The sequence below is a fragment of the Carassius gibelio genome, chromosome A18, assembly GCF_023724105.1.
Source record: "Carassius gibelio isolate Cgi1373 ecotype wild population from Czech Republic chromosome A18, carGib1.2-hapl.c, whole genome shotgun sequence".
Classification (NCBI taxonomy): domain Eukaryota; kingdom Metazoa; phylum Chordata; class Actinopteri; order Cypriniformes; family Cyprinidae; genus Carassius; species Carassius gibelio.
In genome coordinates, this window is record NC_068388.1 from 6,060,026 (window position 1) to 6,086,074 (window position 26,049).

The 26,049-nt window shown below is 34.1% G+C and overlaps 1 protein-coding gene across 1 annotated transcript in view; it reads left to right on the forward strand.

The window, feature by feature from the left end:
* The window catches only part of LOC127934656 (protein O-mannosyl-transferase TMTC2), a 95,885-nt gene extending 73,188 nt beyond the window's left edge, over positions 1–22,697 (forward strand). The window contains exons 4-12 of the mRNA XM_052532176.1: positions 579–693; positions 1,327–1,412; positions 3,168–3,352; positions 3,718–3,796; positions 6,149–6,270; positions 11,065–11,146; positions 12,830–12,944; positions 17,561–17,624; positions 20,488–22,697. Of these exons, the coding sequence (XP_052388136.1) occupies positions 579–693; positions 1,327–1,412; positions 3,168–3,352; positions 3,718–3,796; positions 6,149–6,270; positions 11,065–11,146; positions 12,830–12,944; positions 17,561–17,624; positions 20,488–20,667 (1,028 nt within the window). The 3' untranslated portion in view covers positions 20,668–22,697. The remainder of the gene's footprint in view (positions 1–578; positions 694–1,326; positions 1,413–3,167; positions 3,353–3,717; positions 3,797–6,148; positions 6,271–11,064; positions 11,147–12,829; positions 12,945–17,560; positions 17,625–20,487) is intronic.
* Positions 22,698–26,049: the final 3,352 nt, after the last annotated feature.

Consider the following 26,049-nt stretch of genomic DNA (forward strand, 5'->3'; position numbering starts at 1 on the left):
TAATTACCTCCCGTGATCCAATTTTACAGTCTTGCCCCTTTCATGGCACAGATACTGTACTATGCATGAGTAGCGTCTAAGATTGCATTAATATAATGTAATTGCCTTTTTCCTTGCTTGTGCCTCTCAAAACCCTTTATGAATTTCAGATTCTGTATCCAGTGTGCTATGTGCTTTGGAAGCACAAAACGTTTGCATAAAGTTTCACAATGTAGTGTTGTGATGTAACCTAGCCAAACTAATTGCAACATTGTGAAATTTTAGGAAAGTGTTTTGTAGATGTTCCTGAGACCACATCAAAGATGAAACCAATAATGTAACAAGAAATGGCACACAGTTTGCATTTTTGGTTTACCAGAAAGAAACGTGACATTTTGGTTGCTACATAAATTTATTTTTTATACAACCGTAATAAAATATTGTGGAAATATTATGACTGCCTGGTACGATTTTGCCATTTTATTTTATTTTATTTTATTTTTACTCAGTTAACTTTTTTCTAATTGCACACTCATCTACTCTCTTTTTCTGAAAAAATAAATACATAAATCAGTGTAATTTCTTTTCTCATTCCTCAGCTTGGGGTAACTTGGGAAACGTTCTCAAGAACCAGGGAAAAGTGGTGGAGGCCGAGCAAGCCTACAGGAATGCTCTGTACTACCGGAGGAACATGGCCGATATGTTGTATAACCTGTGAGTGAGCATATTTCCTTCTAACAGCCGACTCTATCAATATTTCCTTTTTAAAGCTGAATAAATCTCCTGAGAGTCCAGAGTCTGACTGTCCCCAGGTTCATCAGCCTTCCAGAGGACGGTTTCACTAGACACATTAACCCCCTCAGTCAGGGCATGAAGGCACTTAATATGTAATTCATATACCACACACAGTTCTTGGTTACCCATATAAAGCATTAGGGATGGGGATCCTTAGGTACCTCACTATTCGATTTGATTTTAATTCATGGAGTTATGATGCGATTACAAAACGATTCTCGATGCATCTCGATTTCTCAGCAGTGAGGGAGTTTAGAGTGACAGATTTTGCACCCGACGTCATACATTGGGAATTTGGGAAACAACTTTTTTTTAGACTCCCCTCTAGCCTTTGTAATATTTGTACAAACATAGGGCATTGAGTTTATTTTAGTTCTCTGGAAGTCAATTTCATAGTTATTTAACTCAAATATCACTGAACAAATTTAGATGTAAAGTGAATATAATGGTTTATTTTGTTAACTTCTTCCTTGTTTGTTAATTTGAATGAATTATGTTACTCATACTTTGTAACTGTTCTTGTTCTCATTTGTTCTACTTTTTGGATTGCAGGGGTCTGTTGCTCCAGGAAAACAACAGATTCTCAGAGGCCCTCCACTACTATAAGCTGGCCATTGGGAGCAGGCCAACGCTGGCTTGTAAGTACAGATCTTCTTTTTATTAACAATTTCAAGCCTACTCAGTCTTAACTGTGTCCAGGCAACTACAATTTAAAAGGCCTGTGTGTGTGTGTGTGCGCACGCTTGGCCAGCATTAAAGAAATAATAATGATGATTCACAGGCACACACAGTCACTTTGTTTCCACTCTTGTCAAGGAATGATTGACATTTGATTCGATTTCAACAGAAAAAAAAAAGATCCAGGCCAAAATCCTTTTATACTATCTGGCCCGGTGTGGATTCATTTGCTTGCCCCGTATCCAAATGATATGCATGTGCCATTTTTGGCTGTTTTAAGGTTTCTCATAAAATTTCCCATGTTGGTTTTAGAGTCATGGGAGGAAATTATTGCTGCTCTGCTTGAATGAGTAGATTTGCCCAGAGAGACAATTCTGATGATGTGTGCAGAGGGGTCTGGGGATTTTTAAGCCAATTTCACTTTACAAAAGATTGAGACGTTTTGTAAAAAAATTGTGTAACATTATGGATGTTTTTAGAATCATCTAGTCAACCAATGTATAGTAAGGATGGTTTAGGGTCAAGTCTACCTTGTTTTGTAGGATATTTATTTTATTAACCAAAAGAGTAAACATTAATATTAAATACAAATGTAAAAAATAAATAAAAAAATAATAAATACAGCAGCGAATCAGCATATTAGAATGCCTTCTGAAGGATTATATTACAGTGAAGACTGCAGTAACGGCTGCTAAAAATTCAACCATGCCATTACAGAAATAAAAAATGTGAAAATAGAAAATTATTTTAAATATAAGTAATAGTTCAACGTTTTATGTTTTTAACTGAAAATTCAACCATGCCATTACAGAAATAAAAAATGTGAAAATAGAAAATTATTTTAAATATAAGTAATAGAAAATAGAATATATATATATATATATATATATATATATATATATATATATATATATATATATATATATATATATATATATATATATATATATATATATATATATATATATATATATATATATATATAATTTTTAATATATTAAAAATAAAAAAAGGATAAAAGTGGCACAAAATACTACCAACAACATACAAATGTTATAGAATAATATAAACACTATAAATTAAAGGAAAATAATAACAAAATAACACATATTAAATATGTAAAATAGTAATATAACCCAGTAATAGAGAATTATGGTTCAAGTCATGTTTTTGCAGTGGTGCAAATAAAGAATTCCCCCTTGGATTTTGGTGCGAAGATATTTCCTCACTCTCTACTTCCCTCACATGCTACTTTAGTGCAGTAGCGTTTCCTCGCACGTTGATGTGTTGTGAGACATCTGCGAGAGATCTGCAACAGTTTGAGATCAGAGCAGGCACATATTGCAGCTCTTAGGAGAGTGATAGATGTCTGCTTTCCCCGAGTCCCTGCTGCATGAGTCGTGATAAATTGTCCCGTCCTGTGATATAAACTCATTTAAATCTGTGGTTCTGTTTGTATGCATGGTCTATTAAGAGCATCAGAATTGAGCCTGCAGCTGGAGTGGATATTCCCCTGCTGATTTAGATTTGATTCTGGCCGGGGCGATAGTGAATATGTAATGGCACCTCATCGACTAGACTGCAGGCCGCTGATCTGCATAAATCAACTAGTTCATTCCTGCAGCCCCAGTGGAAGTCTTTCTCTGAGCCTCCATAAGCCTCATTACCTTTTGCACTTATTTTCACCTTTTTTTTTTACTCTCTCTCTCTTTCAGCCGCCTACTTGAACACAGGGATTGTCCTGATGAACCAGGGCCGTCTGGAAGAGGCCAAGCGCACTTTTGTCACTTGTGCCGATATCCCAGATGAAAACCTGAAGGATCCTCATGCACACAAGAGCTCAGTGACCAGCTGCCTGTATAACCTGGGAAAGCTTCTTCATGAGCAGGGCCACCAGGAGGTGAGACGCTCTCCAACACAGTCAGAGCCTTTAGATTTAAAGTATGCACACACCAAATCTGATGTAATAAAATTACACTGAAAGTATAAAAAGTCAGTCTGCACACCACAGCTTTTCAGACCGATGCTGAATTGTGATTTGTTTGATATATGAAGTGTGTCATTTGTGAGCGTTTCTCAGGAAATACATAAGTGATCATAGCCTCTGAATAGAACGATCATCGCAATTTGAGATTTCGGACTTTTGATTGAATTGGCTTATTTTGTTTGTAAAAATTCAGACTTGGAATGAATAGACCTTTAGTCTGAGTACTTTATGCTTTCAATTGTATCTTTTTATGAATTTATGGTAAATTCGGTTTTCAGGAGTCCATATCTGTATATAAAGAGGCGATACAGAAGATGCCCAGGCAGTTTGCCCCCCAGAGCCTTTATAATATGATGGGTAAGTTTAACACTCTCTAGAATGCTTTGTTCCAGAGTCAGATATATTTGTATGACTGCTGTTTATAAAAAAATTTGAATAAATAAACATTGCTCCATTACTCAGGTCTTCAGTGTCAAATGATCCTTCAGAAATCGTTTTAATATACTGATTTAGAGCTAAAAAAGAAATACATTTTGCAATATTATCAATGTTGAAAGCAGTTGTGCTGTTTATTATTTTTGTGGAAACTGTGATAGATTTTTTTCAGGATTATTTGATGAATAGAAAGTTTAAAAGGAAGTCGCAATCTTTCGTTAAGTGGCACATCTTTACTGCCATTTTTGATCAGTTTAATTCAGTCTTGATAAATAAACATTAATTTAATGAAAAAAATAAGTAACATAAAAATAATTTAATGTTTTTGCAGAGTCTTTTTTTTTTTTATTATTATGAATCCACTTCCATAGCTTTCTTTGATCTATAGAATTGATTTTGGTTAGATTGAGTCAACATTCTGAGAAATAGAACATTCAAAATAATAGAATGTCTTTTAAATCATATCTAAAATGGCTTTATTGTAACTTTTGATCACTTTGGGTCATCCATGCTATATTAAAGTATTACAGTAGCGTAATGTTTTTTTTTTTTTTATTATTATTATTTTTTTATTGCTTAATTCAAGATCCCATTTGATCATATTCTTTATAGTGGACTCTTCAGAAACCATGTTTCTCTATTGCACAAAAAAATGTGTGACGAATAAAGAATTGTATTTAAGGTTTGCCAAATGAGTCCAAGTTTTCTGTATTTCTTCGAAATCTGCGTTTCCAAAGCAATATTCTTGTTAATTTACAAACATGGTGAGAGTTTTGTGTGACGACATCATTCCCAGCTGTCATTAGTTCTGTATGACATTGTTTTATCTTTAAAATAATAGCTAAAAATTCCAGCATTATTTGACTTCAGGCGTTTTTAATGACCTACGTGTTCAATATTTGACACCAACATGGCATGAGTGTGGACAGACGTCTTTTGAGAATGGCGGTCATGTGAAACCCCAGTGTAGTCACGTACCCTCTGCTTATGTTATTTCAGCTCTAATTACATTACATTAACATTGTTTAGGCTGTGTTATCTCAGTGAAGTAGCTGATACGCTCTTCTGTAATAATCTGTCTGAGAGGAGCGCGTGTGTTTTTGCAGGTGGGTGAAAGCTGGAGGCTGGCTGAGGTATTAGAAGTTGTTTAAGGACCAGTGTGTTTTTTTTTATTCTCGTGTCATGGAGTCAGTTTTAAGAGTAGGGTTGGTTCTGGGAGAGATAGGCTTTGAATTGACCGAATGGCACAGTATTTTAGCATTTTGTTTTAGTTTTTTATACATCAAATTTTTTCTATATATTTATAAATACTTTTATTTAATTAATTGATAAGTTAATAAATTAAATTTTGAAAAGTCACATGAAATGTTGTCAAAGGTTGTCATATATATATATATATATATATATATATATATATATATATATATAATTTAAAAAAATATTATTATATATATGTGGTAATTTTTTTTTTCATGAATACTTTTATTCAGCAAAAAACGTGTTTCTTGAAACACATGATTTCTGAAGAATATTAAAATTTACATTTTGTAATTTTTACTTTTTAAGTTTTGTTTTCTGTAGTAACTTATGAATAAATGCAACCTGAGTGAGCATAAATTATTTGTTTCAAAAAAATATTTATTTATTTATTTATTTATTTATTTATTTATTTATTTATTTATTTATTTATTTATTTATTTATTTTTAAAGACTTTTCAGTAAGGTCCAATTAGTTAATATCAGTTAATGTATTAACTAACATGAACAATACATTGATTACAGTATTTATTCATCTTTGTTGATGTTCATTCATGAAAATACTGTTGTTCATTGTTAGTACATGTTAATTCTCAGTGTATTAATGTTAACAAGCATTTTAATAATACATTGGTAAAGGTTGAAAACATTTTGAAAAAAAAAAGCTGTAGAAGTATTGTTCATGCTTAGTTAATGTTAACTAAAGTAGTTAACTAAATAAACTTATTTTTAAAGTGTACAAAACATGCAAAAATTGCTAAATTAACAACTATAAATAATCTAGTATAAAAAATTATATAATTCTAATAAATAACTGAATGGCTGCTGATCAGAAAACAATCACTTAATGTTGGTTTCACTCAGTTGCTCAGTTTATTTAAATGGACCGAGGGCTCCAGTATCACATCTCATCGAGTGTCTGAATTTTTGTGGGTCGTTTCTGTTATGGGATAAACCCCGGCGAGGGGAGTGGTTATGTGCTTTATTAACTTCTGACCCCGTCTTCTCCCCTCACAGGAGAGGCCTACATGAGGCTGAACAAACTGACCGAGGCAGAACACTGGTATAAGGAATCTCTCCGAGCCAAACCAGACCATATTCCTGCACACCTCACTTACGGCAAGCTCCTGGCAATGACGGTAAACTCACACTCTTAAGCACACTGACTGAATAAGGGATTGAGTTGGCTAGTTGTTGGATATTTAGGCTTGCAAACAAAAGGTTATACGTTTGAACACAAGCAAAGGGCAACCAATACAATATCCCTTTTAGATCAGAATAGTGATAGTTTATACTTAAAATAAAATTTTATTATAATTTATGATCCTATGTGTTTTTCCAAACCTGTATGGCTCTTCTTTGGAATACAAAAGAAAACATTTGTCCATGTATATTAAAAAGTCAGTGGGCCCCAAACAAACATTTTATTGTTGATTAGTACCTCAAACATGATTGTCTGTTAGAAAAAAAAAATATGGGTAACACTTTAGAATAAGGTTCCATTAGTTAATGTTAGTTAACTACTTTCGTTAACATGAACTAAGCAAGAACAATCCTTCTACAGCATTTATAAGTCTTAGTTCATGTTAATTTCAACATTTACTAATGCATTATTTAAATCAAAAGTTGTGCTTGTTAACATTAGTTAATGCACTGTGAATTACCATGAACTAACAATGAATAACTGTATTTTCATTAACTAACATTAACAAAGATTAATAAATACAGTAATAAATGTATTATTCATTGTTTGTTCATGTTAATTAATACATTAACTAACATTAACTAATGGAACCTTATTCTAAAGTGTTACCAAAATATGTTTTGAACGTTAAACACACTTTAGCCACAACAAAGCGTGAGCACACATTGGTTTCTGTCTAAGAGAAGCAGTTACCCTTTTTATCCATGAATCTAAACCTAGACGAGTACCTTAAGACCAAATGCATTTTTTCTTTCTCTCTGCTACTGAAACTTAAAACCAAAAAAGTAGCTAACTAGCTAAAAAACAGAAGGCCTGATTACTCCTCCTTATGCCTGGGGTCTGAATTCACTCTGCAGAAATCCGTGTGGACAGATAAGAGAGAAGATGTGTTAAAAAGGGTTGAGGAGAGGCGATGGCTCTAAGAGTTCCTGCTCTGATGCTAAGCGGATTGTCTCACATTTACCTGTGTCTGTCTCCTTTCATTTCCACTCTGGCCATATGGTCCTCTTCAGGCCTTTTTCATTCATGTGCCATCTTAATTTACCAACTTTGAAAGCTCAGCAGACATGACGAGGAAAGCGGTGTGTTTTTGAAAGTGGCATTGTGCTGGGTGCTTCTAACAGAAATGGAGCTTCACGATTAAGCTACTATGACAAGAAAATCAAATGAGAGATGTGATGGAATCTCCACTAAACAGTATTGTTTAAAGTCAACATTGACCCTGTTTACTTTAATACAGGTTCCTGTTTTCATTGTGAATGGCTCATCATTGCACGCGATTCTAAAGAAAAATATATTATCTTACCGTGAAGCAGCAGTTTGACATGCTCCCGAAACGTTAAGGAAATATCCATCGTCCTCTCTCACTATATTTTTTCAATCAAGAGCACAGTCAAATAACTGTTTTGGTTTATTTTTAAATATTTTTTGTCTTGTGCTTATCATCATTATTTCTCAGAATGCTTTGATGAATTGTTCATAAGAAGTTCAAAAGTTCATGAGAACAGCATTTATTTTAAATAATGCATCCTTACGGTTTTTTATATTTATATGTATATCAAATTTGCACTTAATTTGTTTGTTTAGATGTTCTTGACACTGCACAAACCTTAGTGCAAATAACAAAAACAGAGTAGTATTAATAGCATAGTCTTCATAAACAGTTTAGATTAACCACACATTTCTGCCAGTTACATCATTTCACACAGCCGAGAAGAAGCAATGTCAGATGAAAGGGTTCTGTGGCTCTGTCCCTCTCTTTCTTATTCTTGTATCAGTTGAATATCAGCTTCTTGAATGAAGCCACTGGAAGAGTCCAGAACAAGGCACTCCACAAGAGACAAGTCAACAAGTCAATCCATCACAGAGCCGTACAGCTGTAATCAAACTCACTCAAGTGAGAGCAAATTCAAAAAGAGTTGTCCACTTCAGAGCCGTATTGATTTTGAAGAAAGTTTTTAGCTCAAAGCTCTCAGGTCCCTGCGGTTTCTGCTTGCTTAATGCAGAAACGGGGTAAAACATGAGTACCCATAATCCTTTGGGTGAAAACGAAGCTACCTCGGGGGTTAGTGGGCCTGGGCAGGGATTTGATCTGTTCACTAACCTTGAATAAACTTGAATGGATGAAAGGAAAAAAGATTTGAGCACTTGTGCGGGTTTGATCAAGTGGAGTGAGTATTTGTTTCAGTTCCAACGATATGATACTTAAAACATGTTGTTTCATTCATGATGTGGCTTTGGAAGTACACCTGTCTGTTATTTTTTTAGTGTACTTGCATGGCAACAATTCTTTTTTTAGGCTGTCAGTTGACTTTTTTTTGTTATATTCCAATTAATTTCATGAAATTAAACACATTTCATTATTTGTTAAAATAATTATTGTACTTCAGTACTGAACTGTTCTGTCAATAGAAAAATCGCTGTAGATACAATTACTAATAGTTATTTAAATTGTATAGCTTTTAAAAAAGTAACTACACTGAATTAAAACATTAAATTGATTGCACTAAATAATGGCTCTCATTTCCTACATCAACATTTTTTTAAATACATTTAAAACATATGTTTTTAATATTTTTATTTTTGTTTTTATGTTTGAGCTTATATATCTCTATTATCATAACAGTCTGAGTGATTCTGATTCCTGAACAGTAAACTTTAAAGTGTCAGCTTTGTGAACAAAGGTTGATTATGTATCTGGTCAGAAAGAATCATGAGCAGAAACCTTTTTATTTTGGGTATGTAATTTCGGTCTCCATGCCAAAAAAGGGGGGTTACTAGTAAGGGGTTAAGATTGGTTTAGATTGGCTCTTAATTTTTTTTTTATTGTGAAGTATTATTAAAATGTAAAATAATCGTTTTCTATTGGAATATGTTTTAAAATGTTATTTATTCCTGTGTTGGCAAAGCTTCATTACTCCAGTCTTCAGTGTCAAGTCATCCTTTGAAAATCTTTCTAATGTGCAGAATTGATGCTCAGGAAACATATCTTATTATGAAAGCTGTTTTTTTTTTTTTTTTTGAATTTGCAAGTTTTTTTTTTTTTCTTCAGGAATCTTTGATTTAATAGGAACTTCCAAAGAACAGAATTATTTCTGAAAAAGTCCTAACTCTCATTTCTCCCTGCGTCATGATGTCATTAATTAATCTAAAAATATAAATGAATGAGAAGGCAGTGCTCATCCTGTTAGCATCACTCTGTCCTGTCATCATTTCCTGGTGGGGAACAGGGAAATCTTCACGGTCAGGGGTCAAAAGAGGGAGACATGATGAAACTCACTCCGTCCTTTCCCCTGCTGTGCTGACCTTCCCTGACCTCCCCTCACAAACTCACCAGGGCAAAGAGCCCAACCCCAGGGATGCGAGTGTGTCTATGTATGTGTATGTGTGAGGGTTTCAGCTGTGTTATTGAATTCTCTCATTTCCGCCGCTAATCAGGCTCAGAATCCGTTCATGAACACCAGAGATGTTGGAACAGCCGTGTGTCTGTTGTCTCTCTGATGTCATGCTAAGATTAAAGGGTCAGGGGTCCAGCACAGGGGTGTGTGTGTGTGTGTGTGTGTGTGTGGGTGTGTGTGTGTGTGTGTTCAGAGGGAAGGGGTAAAGCAGGATATTGCTTTAGAATGATAACACAACCTCTGTGTATGACATAGACATGCATTTTTTCAAATGAAACAAAACAGAATTTTAATGTACTCCACTGTTCAAACATTTTGGGGTCAATAAGATGTTTTTAAGGAAATTAAAACATTAACACATTGATATTGATAGGAGATGTTTCTTAAGCATCAAGTCAGCAAATTTGAATGCTTTATGAAGGATCATGTGACACTAAAGAGTAATGGGCCGCTGAAAATTCAGCTTTGCATCTAAGGAATCAATTTGATTTTAAGATATATTAAAATAAAAACTTGTTTTAAATTATTAAAATATTATAATTCAATTTTTTTCACCCAAAAATGTTCCAAGTGACTCTTTCTTTATTTTTTTCAGACTCTTGACATGGTGTAAGTTTGCAAACATCCATGTCTAACATTAAACAGCACTTCCTCTATCAAGTGTAGGCATCACTGTGAGTGCAATGCATTGATTTAAAGTTACACATTTAAATGATATAGTGTAAATAAAAATATATCACTCTTTTGCATCTGGTCTGCAGATAAATCCATGCATGGTTAATCAAGTGAATCGTGAGAACAGGGTATTATTATACATCTCAGACTGGAACCAGTATGAATTCTTCAGGTTTTAAGATGTACTGGAGATGTATTTGGTTTTTATCACTCAGTTCTCTGGAATATTTTTATATAATGACACTAAATGTTCTCTCGGTTTTTCATTCTCTTGTCATTCAGGGGTCTCTTTCTTTTTGTCAAATAAAACTGTTTCTTAAATAAAAATTGCATTTATTTAGTAGCATAATATACAGTCATGATGCATCCCATTGCATTAAATATAAACTATCATTTTATTTGTAGACCATAAAATGGAAACTTTTTTTGTTGTTTTTGTCTGTTATAAATGTAGTTTTTATTTAAGGATAATTCTTAATTATTAATCGAGTCAAAAGTGTGCAGTTGTAGCAGCACTGGAATTGCTAAACACATTTCCTGTTGCTCTAGTGAACATTATATATCAAGACAAAGGTTACGAATTGAAAAAAGAAAGTTTTCATGAAACCCTCGCCGTGAAGAAATTCCTGATATGCTTTGTTTGTTTTTCATTTCAGGGTCAGAAAACAGAAGCGGAGAAGTTCTTTCTCAAGGCGATCGAGCTGGATCCTACGAAAGGAAACTGCTATATGCATTATGGTTGGTATTACTTCTCCTAAACATGCACACATGGGCTGAAACGACATCAGCTAGTCATCCAGTAATGCAAAGATAATGAGGTCATTTGAATGCACGCATTGCATCTACTCTAGCTTTGCTGACATGGTGAAATTCGTGAAATACACATTGTGCGGTTTCTCCTGAACTCCATGTTGGCCATAATTGTTCGCATTTAGTTCTTTAGCAGGCATTTGTCTTGTAATTGAAGTTACGTTTGTAGGCTCTTCCACAGCAAGATAGATGGTGCCGTGCAGGAAATCATTGTTTCGGTGTTCTCTGAAGCGTACCTGATATACAGATGTTATTCCAGTGAGACGAATCGTCCCACGCCTCAGCGAGCAGAGAGAGATAACGAGGTCTTATTCCTCTGAGGAAAAAGCATCACTCCCTCTTTTGTGATTTTGCCAAATTATATCCTGAGGTCATTTTCGCCAATAGAGATTATTGAAGCTCAGTTTACTTCCTTGGGATTTTTTTTTTTTTTTTTTACCTCCATACAGTATTTTTGCTTCATTTCAGCACCTTTTCTCAAATTATAACTTTTTGTGCATCACATCCTTATTTTCAGCATTAATTTAACATTTTTTCAGTCATAGTGTTTGATGAACGTCAGTTTAATAAACTTTTTATTGTGCCATTTTTAATAATTTTAACCAGTTTTACAGACTAAAAAGAAAATGTTGATTAAAGGATTATTTTAGTTTATGATAATGTGAAAAATGACAAAAACTAAACTGTCAGGGTTAGGGTTAGGGTTAGGGTTTTGAAAACATTAAAAAAAAATCTAAATGCATTAATACTATACAATATGCATTTCTAATATCTTGTATTATTCTTGTATGATATAAAAATATTGCATTGGAGTCTTTCTTGTACCATTTTTTCCCATCAGATCCTAGAGATTTACAAACCTGTCCCTGGATGCTCCCATGTATGGATTTTGTCCTGATAAACACAGAATCACTGGCTAACCTCCGACAATATGTTTTCCACTCGATCGCTGCCAAGGCATCTGTGTAATATAATTTAGTACATGTCTGATCAGACATCTTTAGAGCTCGTACTGTCCAAAGACCATAAGGATGATCTTGTATTTCCTTCTATTGTTCTCTAGTGCATAACCACTGTATCGGGGAACGTGGCTGCTGCTTTGTATTTTCCGTTTCGCATTATAGACCACCACTGTCATTTACCAGATAAAGATAGTTTGAAAAGAGCTTATTCATGCCAGATTTTTTACTTATCCATTGCTGTTTGGGAATAGATATTTGGTTCTGACACAGTAGTGTTCAGAAGTGTAGAGAGCAGTTTCGCCAAATACAGGCAGGTTATTTATTCCACTTTAGTCTTGACTGATGCCTCAAGCAACAATACTGCAGAGGATTCAGATCCCAGTCAGTCCCCTTTCCTCAACCTTACAGGAGTAAGCATTTAATTAGTCACGGAAACATGCCTATCGGAGAAATCTCAATTGGACAAATGCTCTGTCAGATGTTTCGTAAAGCGCCCTTACTTATCTCATGTTTCACAAAATCATTGAGAGGGCAGACCAAACTATCCGTCCCACAGCCAAAGGAAATATTTCCCATATGTCTTTCCGAAGGAGTAAAAGCAAATATAAAATAAAAAATCCCCTGTTTTTTTTTTTTTCTTATTCCTTAGGTCAGTTTTTGCTGGAGGACTCGCGGATTTTGGAGGCCGCTGAAATGGCAGGGAAAGCCGCCCAGTTGGACAGTGAAGAATTTGATGTGGTTTTCAGTGCAGCTCACATGCTCAGGTGAGGAGGACACGCTAAATCCATTCGGACAACATTTTTTTTGCTATGATTAAACACCCATAATTCCTGGACAAACATCAACATTTCTGTGGCACACAGCATCCAGTTGGTTGTCAGCTGGTGGTTTGCAAACCAACAATGTGTCACCGGTTTGTTCTTACAGAGTTGCAGCCAGCAGGAAAAAATGAAAAAATAAATGCATTACATACTTTATAATACTAACATACTTCATAGACATTAAATACTTCATTATACTTTATATGATACAATACAATACTAGATAGATAGATAGATAGATAGATAGATAGATAGATAGATAGATAGATAGATAGATAGATAGATAGATAGATAGATAGATAGATAGATAGATAGATAGATACAGTAGATAGATGTAAATAAATTGAAGGATATTCCATCGGAATGACAAGTTAGTGGTATTTAGAATGGAAATGTTCTTCACTCAGGTTCATAAATCTATGTTTGTCTGCGAGGCTAATAAAACCTCCCCAAAATTTTCAAACAAGCCTTTACTGACTTTTTGTTGACACAAGATTTATATAGATTTCCATGCTTAATTATGTTCCTTGAAATTCAAATTGCATTACTATTTTTTGTTTACTACAGTACTAAAAATTCTGTGCAAATCCAGAAATTGAACTAGAGTTTATTTGATTTTGATTGTGAATGGTGACCTCTTTTTTTACATTGAACAATATTGGTTCTGTGTTGGGTTGCCAGTTTGATGTCCAGTGTGAAGTCTGGATCCTGAAGCAAAACCGGCTGCATTATAGGATGTTTTTTTATTTTGTATCTTTCTTTCACTCTTTCCATCTGCACATTTGCATGGATGCTTTCTTTCTGTTGCGGTGCACTGCAGGACATGTAATGGAAAGCCTGCGTTAATCCCCTCGCCTCGAGGTTTCTGTTGAATACACTTCTCATAATTACTTCATGGAGTTCACATGGTATTTAGTTACACACTTTCTAAAAAGAATCCCAACCCTACAGCAGATTTTGCATGGTGCTTTATGCTACAAGAACACTTGTTTGTTAATTGCAGTCTTAAGCTGTGTCCCCTGCTTTCGTGCTAGCTAGCGGTCCAACTCATTTGAAGATCAGTTTCCTGGTGTGTTTGTCTTGGAAGGATTTGCAGAAGGGTCCTGGGTGGGGGGCGAATTTGACTGATGTGTGGTGGGGACGAGGGCGCTTCAGATGTGTAGCATTTTCTTACAGCTCTCAGGGGCCTGTCTGCACCAACAAGTTTGCTTCCTTACTCTGTTTCCTTGCCCTTTTCAAACGAGCCTTGGTTACCAAACTGTGTCACTTCTATACAAAGTAAAATGTCAACTCTTACTACCTCCAAACTAGTTCTCCCATATTTTTGTGTTTGTCTGTGAAAGTATCAGATTTAAGCTGGGGCTCAGACTACAGGAGTTTTAAAATCCTAATCAATTATGAAATGGTTGTAGCACTCACATAAGGAAAGTCTTCACAGATTTTCTTCCCTAAAATCTTAAACATGCACACACTACAAGATTTGAAAATAGCGGGGCATCACAAACTACAAGTTTTTATTACCATGCCAGAAGGAGTGCCTCGTGTTATCTCACGCAGATCATCATTACCTGTGTATCTTACAGATGTGCGCAAACTTTTGCAATATTTTATAAATGTCAATACAAATAGAAAATGCATCCTAGAAACGATTTTAGTCTGACAGTCCTAGTAGTCTACAGTCTGCTAAAAGCCTATTGTTCTCTAAATCTGAATTAATCTCCTTCAGAGCACTACTTTTGTAACAAATTCAACCCCTTCCACAATACATTTCAAGACAATTGCTGTCAGACTTCAGATAAATTGCCTCCTGTGAGCGTTGCTCCTGTTATTAATCCATAATCCATACCTCTCCAATTGTCAGTGAGGATTTCTATAGCTTTGTACAATAAAGGCTTACCATTGAAGCTTTCATTTAATACAGTCTTACATGGTTACATCAACAGGTCATGAATTATTTTATGCTTTTTCTCAGAATTTTGATGACCACATTGGAATGAAATAATGAGTAGACTGAGCAGGGAAAGAGGAAAAATTGGTTGCCAGAAATTATTTTTTGTATTTTGGAGGTTTATATTAGCATCCAACTGATGCTGTCTTTTAGATTTGTATCATTTATTGCAGTTGTGGTCTTGAAGACCAATCCAGTCTTAACACAGTTTTGATTCTATGTTAAGGGTGCTCACTTTCTCACTGTCGATTACAACAAAATCATTTGTCCCTGCAGACAGTTGTGGTCACGATCAAGCCACGTTTTATTGTGCGCGTGTGCATGTGAAAATTACAGACTCATCGTTCAGGAGGAAAGGATTGTGAAACGGTATTGTGGAGGGATAATAGTAACGCATGGTTTTTGTTAAATGCTTACGCGACTACGGCAATATCGGAGTTCTTATCATTTTCATCATAATAAAGTATATATATAATGAAATGCTAATCGACATAGCCTTTATCATACTTATATTGCAGTGAAATATTATTTGTCTTAAGAAGTCACATCATCTCACATAAGGATTTATTTTAAACACTCAACGGACGTTATGAAGTGAATTTGGAGTTAAAAGTTATTAAATGTGGTATTTTCACGTGCTCTCAGATGAAGCAGCATTTGCTACACAGAGCCGTAGTTCACTGAGATACTACGGAGAAAGCTGTCATTATCACGAACAATTTTGTTGATTTCATAAATCTACAATGATATCTTCTGCAATTTTGCAAACCTTGTCAGAGAACTATGGCTGTGTGTAGTAAATGATGCTCCACCTGAAAGCAGGTGATGGAGATTTCCTGCTAATCAAAGAACCGGCTTTACTGACTACATGCGCATGACAATTACGATTAATCACATTTGATTAATCGTGCAGCCCTATGTCCACATAAGCACCAGTGCATACGGTATGTCCTAAATACAGTCCCTCCAGAAAAACGCGATTACGCGATCGCCTGATTTAATGCATAATCAGCCAAAGGCCGCATATTTATGCGGGTTCGCATTTTTTCAAACACTCCGCTCTTTTGCCGCATAAATTGCCGATTTCAGAAAGCAAAATATGCGGAGCTAGCATGATTTCATAATCCCTGTATTTTCGTTGCAAAAAACTCACATATATATTAGCAGAAAGTTGAAAAATGTTGCATTTGCTTCACACAAGTAAAGCGCCATTTTACCCCTATTGCCATGGGAACCTTATGAAGTGACGTAATTACGTGACATGAACATCATCTGCAAACCCCGCGGTGAAACCACGGTGAAACTTGAAGCGTGCAAATCATTCTTATTTGCCAACAAAAAAAAAACGCAAAAGAACGCGCGAAGCAGTTTCCCGATTTGTTACATGACAGTGGAGCCAAATTATATTGCGAGAACTTGTGAAAACTGTGGTTTGATGAAATGGAGAAAAGGTGATTCCCCCAACACCCCCTTCTCACTAGGCTACTAACACTGTTGTAGTTTCATTCAGAAGTTGATGCAACTTTACAGTTGTAAGATTGCACTTTTTTGTTACAGAACAGTACCAAAAACTTACAGTTGTAATTATATTAGTAGTATGTAAAATAGTTTACGTTACAGTAAGAGATTGCAACTAAAATATTCTGTGATTTAATATGCTCGCTTATCATAGGAAGTAATAAGAAATTACTCTTTACATTAAGGTAGTAGCCTAGTGAGAAAAAGGTGTTGGGGGAAATCACCTTTTTTTCTCTTTTTCATCAAACCGCAGTTTTTGCAAATTCACGCAATTTCATTGCATAAAATTGCAAAAAAATTCCGCATATTCCATCGCATTTTTTAAGAGAACGTGCCGCAAAATCAAGGATTTTTACCTGCAACATTCACAAAAAAAATCCGCGTTTTTCTGGAGGGACTATAAATAGAATGAGTCTTTTCTCTTCAACTCATAATATTTGCAGAAATTGCTTGTAGAAATTTCTTCCTGAATTGTATATCAACGCATCATCTTCATTTTTCTTCGTCCTCATTCATCTCTCTTCCCTTATGGCAAGGTTAAGAAACTGGAATGTTTTCCACACAAATAATATATCCATCATCTATCTGCAGTACGTATTATTTTCCCTTAATAAAAAGCTATATCTTGAAACGTTTAACCTTGGCTCTTTTCATTTTGTTGAGTTTATAAAGCCGGCCAGTATAAGAAAAGTGGTCATCTATCATAAATAAAGGAAATTTTCAGCTCTCTTATGTCATTACAACCCAGCATTTCTTGCCAGACGGTCATTGTCTCCATATTGAAAACTCTTCACAAAAAAGATATTGCTACCAGCAGATACAAGCAGCTAGTGGATATATATGTTTTTTTATGACAAATAAAACCTTGTGGTTGTAAAGAAGCTAAAGATCTTCAAAGAGCATTCAGCAGGTTGTAGGTCATGACCTAAGAAATGAGGGCACATTTTCTAGTGAAAAGTTAGGCAGTTTTATAACCCTCTTTGGCCACTGCACAATTTTCTTCAGCATTCAAGTTGGTCAACAAATGTCACTGGTTTAATTAAACTTGTGCAACAGGATGAAGTATCACGCAAAGTTTGTTTTGCTCTTTCAGGCAAGCCAGCCTCAATGACGCCGCTGAGAAGTACTACAGACAAGCAGCCAACCTGAGACCCAATGTAAGTATCCAAGCCGTGCCGCACATGGGACGTGTGCCATACACACACATGGTGGTTGACTTTGAATGGTGTGACTCAACAGTGATCAACTGTACAAGCTCTGCTGGTGGTTTTGGGGTTTGTTTTCACAGCATCAGTCTCGAACTTTAAAGAAACGCAGTATGTCAGGGAAGTGTACTGTGAGGTTCACAAAACACACAGTTGTTTGATTTCTTTGGAATCTGTGGATGTGTTTGATGTTCAGTGTACAGCTGCTTGAAACGAAGTTGCCCTGTTCACCAGACAGAAGTGCAAAATGGAAAAGATGGAAATTATAAATATATTTTCAATGGCTGATCGGAGGCCTGTTAGGTAAAGTCTACTTTAGATTAAGAAAACTTTGTCTTGTCTTGTCCTGTCCTGTTTATGATGGTAGTAAAGACACAGAAAAAAAAACTGTAAAACAGCAAATTAACATTTATTAAAACAACAGTAGAATGAGTTTAAAATTGATAAATTGTATTTATAATAATAATATAATTAAATTTTCATTATTTATATATATATATATATATATATATATATATATATATATATATATATATATATATAATGACATTTTTTTTTTAAACAAATATTATTAATACATTATTAATCACTAATTAATTTGTTATGATGAACTTTATTTTACATAATGATGTAAAATATGTAAAGATGTAAATGTAAAAACATTTTTGGGTTTCATTTCAAGTATTTTGAACTTTTTCTTTCCTTTGCTCTGTATTTTATACACGAGTATGAAAACTTTGTATATTTGTATATTGTTGGTATTTTGCTTTGAAATGCACAAAAAAATTAAATAATAATAAGAATAATGTTATTCCCTTTATGTTATTACTTTGAAGTGCACTCAAACTACATTACATCTCGAGATATTGGATACCAGTAGTCAGTAGTTTTTGTGCGTGCGTGCGTGCGTGTCTGTGTGTGTCCTGGTGTTTTTTTGTTATTTTTTCTGAATGCTGCCTCAGTGTTGTGCAGTGTCTCAACTTTTTGTCTTCAGGGATGTTTGTCTCCTAAGCAGCTGTTTCAACAAAGATCCCATGATCCTTTCCACATCTGGTACCGCTGATGCTGTGACTACATGCCAGGATGGTGTTGTGAGGATAGTGTGTGGATGGAGTGTAGGGTGAAGAGGAAGCAGGGGGGTCAGGAAACGTCTTGAGGCCACAGCCTGGCCGATTCCCCTCCGCTGCGCACTTCCTCTCACCTGATAATATCTAGAAAGGCTGTATGTTGTGGTGACAGTTATTCATAGTTTTTGGCTGGTAAAGGCACAAGGACCTATTCTACAGAAATCTAAAGTAATGGGTCTTTAAAAACATCTGAACAACAATTAAACGTTACACCCTTCTGAATAGTATACAAAAACAAAAATAAAATTGCACTTATAAATATCAATTCCAGGGCTTGACTTTTCAATATATCATGGAACTAAAAATGTTATGTTTTGGGTGTACTTTTTTAATTCAAGGGTTCCAAGCTGTTTTTCACACTGAAGCCAGTCTTTTTTTTATGGATATGATATGAATATTTATATATATATATATATATATATATATATATATATATATATATATATATATATATATATATATATATATATATAGAAGTAATATAAAATGTAGGTGAGTTACTTTCATTAAATAATTTAACTGTATAATGCCATTACAATTTAAACCAATATTTATAAATTTATTTATGCATTAAGAATATCTAATTTTGATTAACAGTATCACTTCACAGTGATTTAAAAAAAATCATACCATGATTTTTAGGCATTTTTGGTTATATTAAACACAATTTTTTCAGATAAACACTCTGGAAAATTCAGTAAAATTAGGGTCCAATGTATTATGTTAATATGAAGGAATCTTCTAAACTAATTTTTTACAGGTCTTTGCTATTTCTAATTGTATATTGTTTTGCGTTGTGTTTAAGGATTAAAGAAAACTGACAGAACTTCACAAGTACATTTTCCGGTTTTCTATGGATTTTTTTTTTTTTTTAATTTATTTTTTTTAACTTGAAACTAGTGAAAATATTGCTTAATATGGCTTAGAATATATTTGGCTCAGAGAAGAAGGTATATATGTCACTTGAGTGCCATTAATGCCACAGTTTGCAGTTAATTTGTCCCTCAGTCTCATTTTGAGGTTTGAGGTCTCTCTGTTGGGTCTAATTGTGCTAAAATATTACTTATGCGTTGTATAATTCTACAACAATCGTCTCCTTTTACATTTCTGTATGGAAAACCATGGCAGCTGCCCTAAAAATTCAGTTAGTGTTAGTTTTACTCTCATGAGTGTTATATAATATATGACTGTCTACCTTCAGAGGTGTCAAGTGAAGCATGAAGCATGTCCAAAAATGGACTTCTTGCAATTAAAAATTTTTAACTTATAAAAATCAGCTCGTTTTAAAATTTGGTCATGCCTTCCTGTGTTTTAGTATTGCAACAAATGTTTTTCTATGTCCATGTTAGGACTCACGGAATGTTGGGTTTAGTTTAGGTTCATTCTGATTTACACCTCTATTGAAATCTCCTCATGTGAGAAGAATGAGCGCAGTCAACATATTGTTTCCATTAATGCCTGATGCATTCAACATGTAACCCTGACATAAGTAAAACAGATGATGTGCATCCAGGAGAGTTATAGACTGTAGAATAACATAGAGATTCTGGCTAAATTTATGGACATGTGACCCAGAAAATATTTCAGAAATGCCAGTGCTTCGCTGGAACCTGGGTTTGCTTGAGAATATGCATGCAAAGGATATTATTTTCTATCTTAAGTGACTGTCCGGTGTTTTTCTTCCATAGTATCCGGCAGCCCTAATGAACCTCGGAGCCATTCTCCATCTCAATGGCAAACACCAAGAAGCGGAGGCCAATTACCTGCGAGCCTTGCAGCTGAAGCCGGACGACACCATCACTCAGTCCAACCTGCGGAAGCTGTGGAACATCATGGAAAAACAGGGCTTGAGGACCATGGCTCCTTGAAATGGACACATTTAATGGAGCAACTTCACTGATGTTGTAAAGAAATTGTTCTCTCTGAGCTCTCAATAATGAGGTAATCGACATCCTAGGGCTGACAAAGAACGTCTTCAATCCTGGCTTACCTCATTGGATGCTTGAACATGTGAAACCAAGAATTCTGGAACAGTCTAGAACTGCGAAGCTCCCCAAACGTGACGGGAGTTGTTAACTTGAAGTGGCCCATAGATACATACTTGAAGTCTCATGATAAATTAGATTTTAATTAGTTAGTCAATGCTTAATAGTCTTGAAGGGCAATATTTGTCCTGAGGCTGTATGAAATTGTGAAGGAATGAGAGTGCTACAACCCCAAGAGGGTATAATACTCTGCATGTAAATTAAATTTCAATGTCATTTCTCCATTCATATGATTGGAATCATTAATATTTAATGAGCACATCATTGCTGATGGAAACGTGCGGACGAAAAATCATCAGAACATCAACAAAATGAGATCAATATACCAAACATGTCCCAAGTCTTTCTCAATGTAAAATAAACACACATCCGTTGTGTCAAAATGACAAGTGATTCGTGAGGTTGTAGACTTGTTGACACTGTACATAGCAGCACGGGTGATATGTGAAGTTTGGTTTGGGGTGCCAATGGTTTTACATGTTCCATCAATGTTCCATTGATCTAGACATGCCTGCCCATGATGCTAGATAACTGCTGGGTTCATGAAATTGGATCCATTTGATTAATCTTGCCAAAAATGACAGGAAAACAGGAAAGGGACATTCGATAAGCTGTGTCATGTTAGCAAATTGAACTTGCAAGCTCTCTTTGCCTTACTTTGCAAAAATCTGTAACAGAAAGATGGAGTTGATTTTATTTCCTCGTTTCGTAACTAATATTAAATATGGATGGAAAATGTCCACTTGTTATAATATGGCATTCAGCAGTGTGAATTCACAGTTACACTACTGTTCAAAAGTTTGAGGATCAGTAAGATTATTTAATTTGTATTTTTTGAAAGAAACTAATACTTTTGCTCAGCAAGGATGCATGCATTAATCAACAGTGACAGTAAAGACTTTCATAATGTTACAAAAGATTTCTATTAAAAAAAAATGCTGTTCTTTTGAACTTTCTTTTCATCGAAGAGCCATGACAAATGCATCGCAGTTTTTATAAAAATATAGAAAAATAAAATATTTCTGACTGTTTTCAAGATCATTTCATTAATGTTTCTTGATCACCAAATCAGCATATTATAATGGTCTCTGAAGGATCACGTGACACTGAAGACTGGAAAATTCAGCTTTGCCAGGAATATATATATACATTGTTTTACATTTTAATAATATTTCACAATATTACTGAGTAATTACAGTATTTTTGATCAAATAAATGCAGCTTTGGTGAGCACAGGAGAGACTTCTGTCAAAAACGTGAAATCCCAAACTTTTGAAAAGTAGTGTTTATTAAATCTGACCTTTAGGATCATAAACAAAACATTGGCTAGTCCTGCTAGCAGCGTGCTTTTGACTTGAGTTGGTTCAACATACTGGTAGTTTAAACGCAAAGCTTTGACTGGTAACTCCTAACCAAATACAAATCCTTATTGCACTCCTCTAACAATATACAGCCATAGTTTTGTAAGGGATTGTTTATTTGTAATGTTGGTTTAATATTTTTCTTCTATGTTTGAGTGTATAAATGGAACCTAATATATAAAATGACACGTTACACGGTGTGATGTTTTTGCTCTAACACGGAAAACAGTGAGCCAGAATCATTATATGTAATTACAGTTCTTGTTTAGAATTGTTTAGTTCATCCTGCAGTTACTTTATTTTATTATTGCCTTTGTCCATCCTTGTTCCTGATCTCAAGTTTTGAATATGTAGTGAGTAGGAATAATTGGTGATCCCACCAATTTTTTAATGAAGGATTTTATTTGTATTTTTCTTTTTCTTTTTTCATTTTTGTGATATGAGCCTTCTCACTTAGACTTTAAAGAAATGAAGTAAAACTTCTGACCCAAAGATTTCATTCTGTTGTTTTCTCACCCTTAAACCCATTCTGTTGAACACAATAAAAACTGAAAGATTAAAAAATAAAATAAAAAAGTACAATTACAAAGGAAGCTTTCAAACTTCAACAAGGATGAAAAGCACTGTAAAAGTAGTCCATGTTCCAGTGTTATTTTAGTATGACTGAAATACTATTATAGTTTTGTTTTTGTTTTTTAAATTCAATTTTTTTTTCAAGTTAACTACAGTATTTGGACCCACTTTATATTAAGTGGCCTTAACTACTATGTACTTACATTTTAATTGATAATTTAGTACAATGTACTTTTTGTGTACATACACTGAAAAAAATTTTTCATTCAACCAATTAAAAAAATGTAGGGTAATGGTTCACATCTATATTTTATTACTTGTACCAATTAAAAATAAATAACTTGCTCTAAACAATATTTTCTCTGTCTATGAAAACTATTTAGTAAAACCTGATTGATGAAAGTAAATTAATTTAAATTCTATTTTTGATCTAAACAAAAAGATATAGATTTAATTAAAACAAACTTTCTCATTTAAGAAATATTAGAATAATTTAGTTTTCTCAATCAAATATATAAAGATTCAATTAAACAATTGTTTTAAATTTAAGAAATATGTATTAGAAATATTTAACTTTATCCAATCCAACAGATATAGATTTAATTTATCTTAATAGAATAGTTAATAGAAATTTAGTTTTATACAAATAAAAACATTAATTTAATAAAACATGATTCCCATTAAGAAACATCATTAATAGCATCTGATACAAATCTAATCCAAAAAGACATCAATAATTTTCAATACATCATTTTATTAACATTTTACATATCCGTAACTTGCTACTAAAGTGTCAGATTTTTAACATTCTTCTGAGTTTGACATTTTCAGATTTTTTTAAACATTTTTTAACATTTAGTAGCTGGCAAACATTGACATTTTCTTAAATCTGTGGAATTCGACAAGCATTGAATTAGGATTTTTTTTTTTTTTCCAGAAATCTTTTTTTTTTATGATGCAACAAATAATATCCACCGGCCAAAAAAAAAAAAAAAAAAGTTTGAAACAGAACGCAAGTATGGAGTTGTTGCGTACACCGTCATAATACAATGTAAACTTAAATAAATTGGCAGCATTTAGAACAGCTGATTGCCAAGGCTTGACAGATTATACTACTAAAAATACTGAACCAACTGCCGAACCATAGCCAGCTACTCAAACACAAAATGAATTGCAGGGTAAACATTTGCAGGGATGTGTGGGAACCCTGAATTAAGATCAGGTGGCTGGTCGTCGCTTTTTTAGTTTAATACGCATGCGCAGGCATGCTCGAAATTGTACATTCATCCAAACAAATATTTTTCCGTTGAGCACTTAATGAAAAATATTTATATTCAACAATGTTTTGAACGAAAAAAATATTATTTGAAAAATGAAACAAATAATTGTAAACTAAATTGAAAGACAAATTATTAATTAGATGAGGTACTGCTTGAAAACTTTTTTTCAGTGTACATGTTTTTACATTGTACTTATATTTAAAAAGACGACATGTAATTACATCTGAATTTAATTTCTTTAATTACATTTATAATTACACTGTTGACCCATACTTTACACCTTAACCCACCCTTAAACTTACCCATACCTCCAACCCTCTCCCTAACCTTACCCCTATCCCACCTCAATAGCAGTAAAAGTGTTTTACAAAACAATATGAACACAATAAGTACATTGTACTTATTTTTATGTAAGTACATAGTAGTTAAGGCCACCTAATATAAAGTGGGACCCAGTATTTATTTTTAGTTTGATTATAATAAACCTGTCATGTACTACGAATATTCCAAATTTTCTGAAGCTAGCTTTGTGTGATGAATGAATATAGAAATGTCTTATAAACATCTTATTTGATGCTTCTGTAAAATTCCAGTCCCCCATTCTTTGCTGTAGCATGGAAATGAGAAACCAGATTTATTTGGAATGACATGAGGGTGAATAAATAACAGAATTCAAATGTTTGAGTGAACGATCCCTTTACAGGTCTACCAAATGTCAAGTCAGATGTCCGAGTCAGTATTAGCTTGTTCCCTTTTGTGTTGTCTTGACGAAAAAAAACGAAGAAAACAGCTGGCTCTGTGTTATATGTCAAAAGTGTATGAAATATTTCTGATTCAAGATGCCCTTTCTAAAAATGTATTTTTCAGTTGAACTAATTCATCCATTGTTTCAATGAGACGTGTGTAATGGGAGCGTTTTCAAGGGAATAAACCCAGAATTTGTCATGCTTTCGTCTAGACAGATTCCCAGACAAACCTGTTTCTTCACATTTTTCTACTTGCATTGTCTTCTCCTTCCTTCCAAAGTTACTAAACTGAAGTGCAAACGATAGTCAATACTCAGATCTTTCTAATATTGCTGAATATTATACAGTTTAGAAAATAAAATATCTAAAATAGTACTGGACATTATAGTATAATCATGCAGTATATTAAAAGTATATTTTGCCCCAAAATTAAAATCCTGTATTTATTTACTCACCTCATGTCATTCCAAAGCATTTTTTTTTTTTTCGGAAGAACACCAAATATGAATTTAAGGGACAGCTTTGGGACAACATGAGAGTGAGTATATGATGAAAACATTTTCCTTTTTGGATGAACTATCCTTTTAAAGGAATCGTTCACCCCATAAATGAAAATTTGCTGAAGGTCTACTCATCCAAAATGTAGTTTGTTTCTTCAATAGAACAGATTTGGAGAAATGTAGCATTACATCACTTGCTCACCAGTGGGTCCTCTGCAGTGAATGGGTGCCGTCAGAATGAGAGTCCAAACAACTGATAAAAAAATCCACAAGTAATCAACATGACTCCAGACCATCAATTAACTTCTTCTGAAGTGAAAACTGCATGTTTGTAATAAGCAAATCCACTTCAAACCAAGTAAATTTTCCGCAATTTTTCAAAATATTCCTTTAACGCAGAAAAAAAAACACCATTGTGATTTCAATAGTGTAAGAGTGGAATAATAGGCCTCCCATGCTATCAAAGGATGTGAATTCCTCATAATTAGTACATTACCATAGTAAATCATTTATAATTTCATTCAGTTTCAGTCATAACGTGAGTGTAAGTTATCAGCGTAGTTTCTAATGTATTGGATGCGACTGCATCGATTCTGTGCTGTTCCTAGCTGTACCTTATGTGTTAGCTAAGACAGTTTTCACATCGACTCACACAATGCAGAGTCAGACTTGCATGATTAAGACACCTGCACACATACAGTAGGTGTGAGTGTTTAAGTCTTTCCTCAGGGATCTGGAGAGGTGG